Raw genomic sequence first — 12,220 nt, forward strand, 5'->3', positions numbered from 1 at the left:
GATCATTGATTTGACTTCCATACCTTTGAAGAGCTCAATGGTGACCAATCCTATTTCTAGTTTTTAATATAAAGAAGTACCTTGAATGCTGTTATTTCTCTGCATCAGATATTGAAAAAATATCTGGGAGTCCACTGGCTCTTAACCTTTGGTCCCATCTCTGTAGCATTAAGGCCATTTTCTGCTGCAGAATGACTAAAGGAGTCCTTTTTCTGGCTTCAAATAAAAGTGGGCGGCAAATACCTGGACAGTGGTGAAACTATTTTAAAAATGTATTCTTTCATGGGATGTGGGTGCGCTGGCAAGGCCAGCATTTGTTGCCCATCCCTAATTGCCCTTGAACCGAATGGCTTGCCACTTCTTTTCAGAAGGCCATTGAAGAGGCAATCACATTGCTGTGAGTCTGGAGTCACATGTAGGCCAGACTTGGTAAGCGTGGCAGATTTCCTTCCCTAAAGGACACTAGTGAACCAGATGGGTTTTTTATGACAGTCGAGAAAAGTTTCATGGTCACCATTACCGAGACTGGCTCTTCAATTCCATATTAATAATTGAAATTAAATTCCACCAGCTGCCATGTTGGGATTTGAACCCTTGTCCCCAGAGCATTAGCCTGGCCCTCTGGATTACTAGTCCACTGACTTTAACACTTTGCCACCTTCTTCCCCTTTCACCATGCTTTTACCATTACGGTAGATTATTCCTTCTAACTGACTCTAGGATAAAGATAATCTTTTCCTGATACCCGACCAGGAGGAGGACATTCTTGGTCTTGATGGATATTTGGGTGCATGTATTTTAAATTGCTAGGCATTGGTCACAATGTCAATTAGTTTAATTATACAGTGTTAAGACCCCTGCATTGCCTGTACATCTGGTTCTATTGTACTTTTTCCACTGTACCTGTTGATTATAAAAGTCTTTTGCCATGCCTTCCAAGTATTTTGAACGCGCCTAACTGTAGTTGCTCCTTACGATTTAAAACCTTAGTGCAATTTTTTTTTGATTTCAAACAATGAACTTCCCACCACAATTAAGTGAAAATTTGTATCGATAAGAATTTAACTTTAGTGTGACACAATAAAGCTAGACTTAGTTAGCCAACGTCATAACATTCAAGGCTATGGGCCAAGTGTTGGTAAATGGGATTAGGTAGTTAGGTCAGGTGTTTCTCAAGTGTTGGTGCAGACTCGATGGGCCGAAGGGCCTCTTCTGCACGCTGTGATTCTGTGAACAGTATGGAAAATTTGTTGTCATTTACATAGTGGGTATGGTTGAACTGGGTAGACGATGACACCAAAACAATTGAGCAGAACAGCATTTGCTTTTTACCAACATGTTGTTAAGTTGAACTTTCTTGTGTTCATTATTTTTTTCATTCAAAAGTAAAAATGCTGGTAATACTTGTGCTGCATAACTCCAAGTGTGTGTTATTGTAATTTCAGGTAAAAGTCACAGCTCTGCAGCTAACTTCATTGCTGAATACAATATTAACTAATCCAAAGAACCGTCTCCACTGCTTATCCATTGACAGTGGGAGTCATGTATTCCAGACGGCGAGGAGTGAACTTGGGACTTTTTCTGTTACTAAGCCAGATAATTCAAGTGGGATTTGATAATATTCCACCTGCTACGCTGATAACAATGGCGCTGAATATCTATCTTTTCTTATCACCAATTAAGCCATTATTGAATGTTTGCACCAGTGTGCATGAAACCTGGGACAGACGAGATTGGAGTCGTCTTTTTTATTCACCATTTCACCATGCTGATGACTGGCACTTATATTTCAACATGGTGTCTATGCTATACAAAGGGATCAGATTGGAGCAAAGGATCGGCACCAGGTGGTTTGCCTACATTTTGTCTGTGTTCTCTTTAATGACTGGAGTCGTCTACTTAGCACTGGAGATGCTCCTAGTAGAATTAATGAAGGATCACTCATATAAATTGCAATGTGCAGTTGGTTTCTCAGGTAAGGAAGTGCACTTCTTGCTGAATTTTATGCTCATCAGGATGAGTGTAGCAAAACTTTAGCCACTCACCTTTTCACACAAAGTAAAACTTATCCTACCCCTGTCTAATCAGGTATGCCAAATTCTCAATTTCATTTGACTGAATTTATTACATTTAGTATTGAGTTACAAGTTTTAACTACTTACCAGCCTTGATGATAGGTAAATATCTTGTGACAGGTAACTTTAACATGATAATATTTGACATTTAAGTTTGAGAGGGAGTAGGGACCATCACAAACCAAGGTTTCAAACTTATGGCTGACTTTGAAAGAATGAGGGATAAATTGAGCTAAATTATTAATGAGTAAACCTACAGACAAAGAAGTATTTGGTTCAACACAAGAGCAGTACATACCCCTAAAAGCCAAAAGCTCCACTTGTGTAGTTAGGTAGTCATGGTCAACATTTGAGGTAATATGCAGTCTAAAGCTAATAAAAAAGGTATGTATAAATGCAAAGAAGAGTGGAAATCTAGCAGAGAGCTATAAAAACAACAAAAGGATACAACAGAAGTATTTAAGAATAGGGAGGAAAAAACTTGCGGTAGAAATCAAGAATAAGAATAAAAGTTTTTATAAGTATGTTAAAAGAATGGGTAAGGAAAATGTGGTCCCATTAAAAACAGATGCTGTAATCAAAAATAAGGAAATGTCAGATTTGTCAAATGAGTACTTTGTATCCATCTTCATAGCAGAGGAAGAGCCAAAATATTGGTGGTACAAGGGAAACTAAAAATAAATCAAGTGTAGGAACTTATTGGATTTATTTTAAGTTTAAAAAAGGGAGAAAATAATGAGACTGAAGATAGACAAATCTCTAAACCTGGTGGTATCCACCACAGGAATAAGTAGGTGAGGAAATTGCAAATGCCTTCATTGTAATCTTTCAAAACTCTCTTGATTCAGGGATTATGACATTGGATTGGAAAATTACTAATATCTCTCCATTGTTTTAGAAGGTTGGGGGATGGATCCCGGGTAACTACAGATCTGTTGGTCTAACGTTAGTTATGAGGAAGTCTATAGAATCTGTCATTTGGCACAGAGTACCTGAGGGCCTGGACATATTTGAGCTGATCATAGAGGGTCAGCATGGATTTGTGAAGGATAAGCCATGTTTGGCTAACTTAGTTTCATTTTCTGAGGAGGTCACTAAAATGGTAAATAAGCGAGTGTATATGGATGTTATCCATAATGAGGAATTCAGAGCAAGAGAACATAATCTTAAAGTTTTTAGCTTGGAAACCAGGATGCACTTCTCTATTAACTGCATTAAGTGCAGTTGAAATCTGGAACTCTTTCTTGAACTGAAATCAATATTTTCTTGTTAGGTAAGTGGATAATGGATATGAGTCAGAGGCAGGTAAACGAGTTTGAGTCACAGATCAACCATAATCTAATTGAATGGTGGAACAGGCTTAAGTGGCTGAATGGCTCACTCCTGTTCCTGTGAATTTTTCAGCTTCCCAGATCAGCCACCTTCAGTCCCTCTAAATAAGTTTGCCAATTTATCCATTATTCACAGTTTTCTACTATGGTTCTGCATTCATTAGGGAATTGGTTGATACTGGCTGTGCTCAATCCAGATAGGACTTTTACAGCCAACATAGAGAGACTTTCATCCTTTCAGGCTGCTCCAGATTCAAACTCAGTTCTGACAGGAAATGTTCAGTATTTTGGCTCTTGGTCCCTCATGTAAGGAAAATTTCCAAGACTTTATTTCTGTAAAAGGTTTACATCTGCTGTAGCACAACAGTTGCACCAAATCACTGCATTAAAATGCCAGGAGACAGATTAGAGCCTTGAACCTCCATACAATAGCTCCCTTTCTTTCAACATGCCATTAGGAGATATATCTGATAAAGAATCCACCTCCCACAGGGAAAGGCAATTGATGCATAAGTTGCCACTTGATTATTTATGGGATTTGTAAGGGAAGAGAGAGGAGTGCTGTTTTAAAATTCCTACAAGAAAACTGCTTTGTTTTTCACACTGGATATGTCATTTTAATAGAAACAGAATGGTTTAGGTGTGAGAGGTTGTGCCTATGAAATTATCATGAAATCATTTCTCCATTTGAACTTGGCTGCCCAGAGGCATTAAGCGGGGGCCATCAACCAAGAGTCAGTGGAATCAGAAATTTAGCCATTTTTGGGCTGCCCTTATGCACTTATGGCAAGATGCGGGCAGAGCAATACTGGCCTGGCCTGCCTTCCTGAAAATTGTATATGGCACAGGATCCGGGGATTGGATAACTTTTTAAAAATGACTGATGTATTTGCAGAAACAATGAAATAACCATGTTGTATGTGGACTTGAAAAGGAAGCATTGTGGCTTATTTGGAGTATGTTCGTTTTCTTTTTGTTTCAGGTGTTTTATTTGCCCTGAAAGTTGTGAACAACTATTACAACCCTGGAGACATCACTTACGTGTTGGGCTTCCCAATGCGGAGTCAGTATGCATGTTGGGCTGAGTTGATAGCAATTCACTTGATTGCTCCAGGGTAAGTAAATACATAATCTGTGATACAGTGAATTACTTTTAATAAATGTTACATTGACTCCCAAAAGAATTACTCCAATTCTTCTGAGAAAACTCCCAAAAGAATTACTCCAATTCTTCTGAGAAAACGTCATTTTTTTTGCAATTATCGTGAAGCTCTAAGTTGTTGGTGTAATTATAATTGCCAGAATAAAAAAAATTGTGCTTTTTCTCAGGATTCATTTAATACTGAAATAGGAAAAGCGGCTCTAACAGAGTTCATTAAACTTTAAAAGCAAAGGAGCTCTGAGAAAAATTACAGTTGAGGACCTTGGGGAACAAAGGATACAAAAATGTTGTTTTCACCTAGATGCTTTTTCCAATTTCATTAAAAGTTAAATTGATGCTGATCTGTATGATCTGTACCATGGAATCCTGTTTTCTGCTGCTGCTGGTTTCTAACAAACCTGTAAGTGCCACATGGCTGATGTGGCTGCAGTTCACTCAAACAAAGTAACACCGAGCACTTTTTTGCTGAATGTTGATCAGATAATCCACAGAATAAGTTTTGCCAGCATACCGGAAGATCTTGAGTTTCAGCCAGTGAGAATATGATTGCCCCTGTGGCAAATGGAACAAGCTTGCAGGGTGAGTATGGCGACAACGTATTGCATCTCAACCCACATGGAGATTCATTTTGTTATTGACTCCTCACAGTGGGTTTCTGATCTCTACAGTGCCATTGTGGGAAGATAATGAGAAGAGTCCAAGTATTTCATTCATGATGAAGGGGAGGAATAGAATAGGACCATTCTCTCTTACAGACTTTACATGGTTGTCTGTATTGGCTTTTGCAGCTTGGAAACAGATTTATAGCTTATTCTGTGGACTGGCAAAGGTGTGTGCTGTGGAAAGAATGCAGCAAGATGTAAATGATGTGTACAGTGACATACAAAGCTGTGATAAGTTTTGAAAAAAGACGAGAGATGAAGGACAAAAGTTATCAAATGGGAAAATTTAAAGAAATTAAGTGAGGTAATGGGTGGGCAAGCAGGGGCAGACAATCCCATGGGAACTGTAAAAAATGTTTCCCGATGGTGGGCATAGGCAGCGGGAACTTGCGGTCCTGACTGTTGTGGCGGGATAATGGCCAGTCACCATTCCCGCCAGAGGCCATCAAGAAGCCCTTTTGCATTCCATTGTCAGGATTCAAATGAACCCCAACTGGAATTTTCCCCCTTCCCTGTCCTTGACCCAACCATCTTCAGCTGCTTCAGCAATGACCTTCCTTCCATCATAAATCAAAAGTAGGGATGCGCAATCAGCAGCGAACAATGTTCAACATCGCTCACAACTCCTCGGATACTGAAGCAGACCTGGACAATACCTAGGCTTGGGCTGACATATGGCAAGCAACGTTCGCACCACACAAGTACCAGGCAATGACCATCTCCAGCAAGAGAGAATCTTCCATCGCCCTTTGACATTCAATGGCATTACCATTGCTGAATCCCCCACTGTCAACATTCTGGGGGTTACCATTGACCAGAAACTGAACTGGACTAGCCACATGAATACTGTGGCTACAAGAGCAGGTCAGATGCTCGGTACCCTGCAACGAGTAACTAACCTCCTGACTCCCCAAAGCCTGTCCAGCATCCACAAGGCACAATTCAGGACTGTGATGGAATACTTTCCACTTCCCTGGATGAGTGCAGCTCCAACATCAAGAAGCTCGATACTATCCAGGACAGAGCTGCCCGCTTGATTGGCACCCCACCCACAAACATTTACTCCCTCCACCATCGATACACAGTAGCAACAGTGTGTACCGTCTACAAGATGCATGGCAGTAACTCACCAAGGCTCCTTCAACAGCACCTTTAAAACCCATGAGTGCTACCATCTAGAAGGACAAGGGTAGCAGATAGATGGGAACACCACCACCTGGAAGTTCACCTCCAAGCCACTCACCATCCTGACTTGGAAATATATCACCGTTCCTTTACTGTCGCTGGGTCAAAATCCTGGAGCTCCCTCCCTAACAGGACTGTGGGTGTACACCACATGGACTGCAGTGGTTCAAGAAGGCACCTCACCATCTTCTCAAGGGCAATTAGGGATAAGCAATAAATGCTGGTCTAGCCCACATAGCATGAACGAATAAAAGAAAAAAATTGACCTCCACCACATGGACATGTGGATTTTGGGGGTGGGAATGACGAGGGTGGGTATTTCTACCATTATTTTGGCGGGGGTGGGGGGGGGGGGGGGGTGCGGCACTCCCCTAGAAGAGAGGGCAGGTGAATGTTAACTTTTATGGGACAGAGGGTAATAGTGGGGGTCTTCAAGGGTGACTTTGCAGAGGTTCATGGTGACACCAGGAGGGTGAATGGTTAGGGGTTGGAGGGTGTGGGTAATGGGGGGAGGGTAAAAGGTGTTCAAGTGGGTCTCGAAACATACTCTCACCATGTGAGCTCAAAACCTCGAGGTAGAATAATTGAGATGCTGGATGGGAGTTGGGTCAGCGCATGGGCAGAGCTGCAGGTCAGCTCAAATGGACAACTGAAGTCCTTACAATGCAACGGCATTTGAACTGATGAGTGTGTGTAGGGCAAAGACTCAACATGTGTGGGAGGCTTCACACACACGGTTCACAAGGACCCTGGCAAAGATCTTTGCCTCCCTGCACACGCATGATTCCGGGGCACAGACCCAGCCTTGGGTGTCCCCCTAAAAAGATCAGGGTTGGGAGGCACAAGCTTAATGACTAAGAATCGCAACGAAACCACATCAGACCTCATTAAAGTGCAAGTGTAGTCTATTAACAAAAGCGTATCAACATTGAATAATGAAAGTGTACCCGTGCAACCACATGTGAAATCAGAACTTATGAATTTTTTGTTGCCTGTCACTGCGTCTAGGTGCTACCCCGATATCTGCAGCAGGGGTGGAGGCAGCCTGCTGACCACTGTGCCCTGTTGTCCTTGATGACTTTGGTGGATGTCCTCTGTCGTCCAGGCCTGGAGGGCCCCAGCTCACTTTGAGTCTCCTGCTCTGGTGCGGTCACAGAGACTGAAGCTGATGGGGTCACGAGAGGGTATGGCATCAGCTGTGCTTGCTTGTGCCCTCTATGCCAGACCCCTCCCTCCCTCCTTCCACAATATGAGCTCTCTGTGGCAGGGTCAATGACCCACAATCACCTCCCCACCTGCAGACGACATGGACTGCAGTATAGCTATGAGGTATCAATGCATCACGTTGAGGAACCATTTATGCATGAGCAGCACAAAGTGGCCTGGCTACTGGGGCCCATGTCCCAGTTCCCATTCTGTGAGGTGAGTTTGAGCAGTAGAGGGTTCACTTACCCTGGTGGCACAGATGAGGTCACTCACTCTTTTCCTGCACTGCAGGGCTGTCCTCTGGTGCATACTGTTGGCACTCACCACCCTGGCACTGCCTCCCATGCAGGGTTGGTGAGTCAGGTGGGCCTCCTCCTTCCATCCCTGGTTACAGGATGTCCCTCCTGCCCTCCGCTGCATTCAACAGTATTTCCAGAGGTGAATCATTGAACCTTGGTGCTGATGCTGCTTTGGGTCTCCAAAGTGGGTTAAAGCAGCAGCTGTCCGGGCGCCTTTTAAATATGGCTGCCAGATATGACAGTGGGGCGTGCAACTTCCTGCCTGTCCCCCTGCTAACAAAGTCAGGAAACCCCCAGCTGCATAATTAATTAACCCAGCATCACACGATTTGGCACAATTTCCCACTGGACTCCGCGAGGGAAATACTCTCGCCTCCTGCCCCCACTACGGGACTTAGACCCGGAGTGGAAAATCCTGGCCCAATGTCTCTCTTATCATTCTTTCTCCTCCCACCCGTTCTTTCCAAGCCATTGACTCTTGCTAGGTATAGCTGCATTGGTGCTGGTTGCTCTCTCATACCTTGCTCAAGTAATCTCATTTATGTCTGAGCCCCAACAGGAGAGTTAATAATCCATTACCAGAGGAGGCATCACAGCCAAGCCCGAGCTACAAACGTATAATGTTGTGAATTTGGCAAACAAACCATCTTTTCAATCAATAACCCCCATGCCAAATCTGGCATGAATGCTCTGGCCTACAGTTAATTTCACATTTGCGTCCAACTACACTCGTAATCAAACAAATTACGTGGCTTAAAAGATTCCAGAATTTTGGGTGTAGATGAAGTTTGTTTTGATGTGAAGGTAAATAATTGGAGGGTTTAGTTGTGGTCTCGGCATTAATGACATGACCTGCTTTATAGGAATATACACACCAATTGTTCAATAAAACATTTTTAGTTCCCAAATGGTATGTTTTTGGTGTGGATGAGACTTTACAGCTGTTGTCAGTCTGTATTGCAGAAAGGCCTCTGTAGTAACAATTCACTTAAGGAGTTTAAGAGAGAAAGTAATCACTTTGGTTGCTTTTTGATAAATTGGCATTTTCTGGAGTGCCTTTCAATTCATTTTAACATTAACATAATTTTTTTTAAATGGCTGGAACATCGAACTCTTAATTGTCAGAATAACTGCTGTGAAGACACTGCTCAATCAATGTCACTTTGAGTATGCACTTGCTAAGAGTTTTATTTTCTTCTAGATCATCTTTTATTGGCCATCTTTCTGGCATTCTTGTTGGATTACTGTACACCAAAGGACCCTTGAAGAATTTGATGGAAGTGTGCGCTGGTAGGTGCAACAATCTACGCTGCTTAGTACCTACTATTGGGTGCCTACCCTTTCATCATTTAGACATTGGAATCTATTTTGCACTTTGCAACTTGTCATATGGCACTGTATCTAATTAAGTTTTTGTGTAAATTACAGTAATCCTAGACCACCATAGACTGTGCTGGAGACCAATACGAAAACAAGTAGGAGAAATTTGTTTAAAAAATGTCATAAGCAAAGCTGCTTTTCAAATTTTTTTTTAAAGAAACCCATTTTATAGTTTAAAACCATTTGCAGAGCAACACTGGATAATCAGAGAATTGGTGTACATGTCACATAATTTCTTCACATTGACACTGAAAGACTTTTGCCGAATAGTAACAATTGCAATACATGTCCTTACATTTATTCTAATCACCTCTTCTGCCACCGCCCCCCCCCACCCACCCCACCCCAACCAGTTGTATGTGGTGTTAAAATGACCCAGTGAATGGAATGTTAGAGCATTAATGTTGACTAGGAGTGCTGAATTTGAATGCTGTTCTGTTCTGACTTTTGTGCTCTAGCTCTCTTGGGGGCAACTTTTCCTTTTTCCATGGTCAGCAATATAGGCAGGTTACCCATGGAGCATTTTTGGTCTGTCTGTCGGCTGGACTGTAGCTTGCTTGTGTGAAGTGCTGCGAAGCTAACTGTTGACGTACTCTTGAAAAATTTCTGTGTTCGTTGTTCACCGAAAACAATGCAGATCTTCTGGATTTGTTTATCCTCTACAGAAAACAGGACAGATCTAGTGGTGGGTGGCAGAGAGTGGGTTCCTATGTTAACTCTTAACCTTTAAAATACAGGATCAATTGCAAACAATATGGTGAGTATATTGTGTTTAATCAGAGTTTAAGATGGGACAGCAAAATTAAATGACCGTGTCCAAGTCGAGCAGGATGGCTGACTTACGTAAATAGCTCTTCTTTTCCATACTTTCTCTCTTCGGTGTCTTCATGACTTTTCAAACTACCCAAGAGTGTTAGACCGAAGTCAGCATGGATCCACTCCGGAGAGCTCTCCATTTCACCTTCTGCAGTGGAAGTCTTCCAAATTTTCCGTTGTACCTTTTTTCAGGGCTGAACCTGGGATTCCTTCTGAGACAATAAGGTCTTGTCAGGAAGGGTTCCCTTTTGATTTAAGATGCCCTATGTCATGTCAAGTTCTTTGTTCAAACCATGGAAAGAAGCCCACCCTTCTGTTATCTTCCACCTTCAAGGGACACATATATTTCTGTTATTGACTGATAATGCCTTTAGTACATATTAAGGATTGCTTCTGTTATCTTATTCCTTACCCCTAGTAAAACAAAACTTAACCAATTTACAGTAAAACAAAATGTATTACATCAGTCTAATTCTCTACCTATTCCAAGCTAAGTGCCATGCAAATATCCACGGATATCTCCACTTTCTAACACATGTGCGAAATAGTTCTTAAATTTCGCCGTCTCACATTTTCCAGGAAATAAAGTTCTGACTGCTCTTTTCAGATATCAGTTAATCCTAACTTGTCTCAGCTCTAATTGAAAAAGTTTCAGGAACCTATTTCTCCATACTAAAATATGTCTTTGTTTTAGTAAAAAAAAGTGCCTCAGTTTATGAATTAGAAGTGCATGATAAATGCTGACACCAAACTTTGAGATTTATATATTCTGTTGTGAGACATTTCCAAAATACCTTAGTTGCTTTTCTTTGAGACGTAGGGAGGAATAATAGAGGGGAGGGGGTGTGGACAGCATGCCCACCCAGAAACAATGTTGGTGTGGAGCTGACGTGCTCCACTCCGACCCACCACGCAGCCACAAAGCGTTTAGGGGTGGGTTAACAAGGGCTGAGTGGAACTTCCACCCCTCACCTGGGGAGGAAGTCCTGCCCTCTGGAGCTGCCAGCCAATCTGATTGGTCAGCATCTCCGTCAGCCCTGGCAACGCCAGGAAGGCGTCAGTGGCCACTGCCAGGACTGCAGAAGAAGAAGAAGAAAGCTAAGGCCAATGGATCTCTGGAATAGGTAAGCCCGGGTTCTTGGGCTGAGAGGGTTTGGGTAGGTTAAGCAGAGGGGCGGGGTGGGTAGAAAAGAGGTGGGGGGGTTCAGCCTTGGAGGGGGCCATCCCGCACTCGGCAAAGGGCAGCCCCCAAACAGCGACCTCCCCTCTTCTTTCCTGCCCTTTAAACATTTCAGTGAAAAAATCGGGCTGCCCACTCCCACCAAACGTTTTATGGCATGGGCAGTGTATTTCCAGGGTCAGTTAGCTTGAAAACAAGTCTAATTGACCCTTGATTATTCATTTAAATATGGTGGGCAGGCTGCTGATTTTGCCCTGCCCGCCGCCGGGTATTATGGGGGTGAGCTCAGGGGTGGGCGGGAAGGTGCGGGGTGGACACCCATCCTGTTTTACGTGCCCCCATCCATGGGAAACATGCCTGTCAGGGGCATGTAAAATTCAGCCCATAGTTTTGAACAGTGTAAAGTTGGCCTATATTTCTCCAGGACTTGCTGAAAAAGTCTGAAAATTAGGGAACCAATTCTTGACAACGCAGAATGTCTAGTATTTTGTAATGCATCTGCACTCATTGTCAGCACTGGTTTTGACATCCATCTCCATGTAAAGAAATAGTCTAGACCTGTGGTTCTCGAACTTTTTTGGTTGAAGAACTTCTTTACAAAATGGATTAGGAATTGTGGACGCCCATTTAAAATATAATACTCATGATGTGAAAGTGCTGCAGGTAAAGAGTGTTTTAATATTACTTTTAAGAAAATGGATAATTACTTAAAGTAGCAATTTAAGACCAGACAAACCAAGGATAAAGGATAAGTGTGACTCTACTAAAATTCTAGTGCATTCCAACTGAACTGCTTTTAATGTGGTTAAAGATTGGGCATGTGTACCATTAACAGGCAATCTGTTCACAGATCACATCCAATGCAAACAGCTATTGGCCAAATCAGTATTAACAGCTGTCACAACCTATTTAGATGGCTAACAT

General features: G+C 42.4%; 1 protein-coding gene across 4 annotated transcripts in view; it reads left to right on the forward strand.

Moving 5' to 3' along the window:
* rhbdd1 (rhomboid domain containing 1) overlaps nucleotides 1-12,220 on the forward strand; it is a 71,769-nt gene that overhangs the window by 13,796 nt on the left and 45,753 nt on the right. For all 4 annotated transcript variants that reach the window (XM_078564139.1, XM_078564141.1, XM_078564142.1 and 1 more), the window contains exons 2-4: nucleotides 1,446-1,975; nucleotides 4,389-4,521; nucleotides 9,122-9,210. In XM_078564139.1, the coding sequence (XP_078420265.1) occupies nucleotides 1,543-1,975; nucleotides 4,389-4,521; nucleotides 9,122-9,210 (655 nt within the window). In that variant the 5' untranslated portion in view covers nucleotides 1,446-1,542. The remainder of the gene's footprint in view (nucleotides 1-1,445; nucleotides 1,976-4,388; nucleotides 4,522-9,121; nucleotides 9,211-12,220) is intronic.

Source organism: Cetorhinus maximus, chromosome 19 (assembly GCF_964194155.1).
Source record: "Cetorhinus maximus chromosome 19, sCetMax3.hap1.1, whole genome shotgun sequence".
Classification (NCBI taxonomy): domain Eukaryota; kingdom Metazoa; phylum Chordata; class Chondrichthyes; order Lamniformes; family Cetorhinidae; genus Cetorhinus; species Cetorhinus maximus.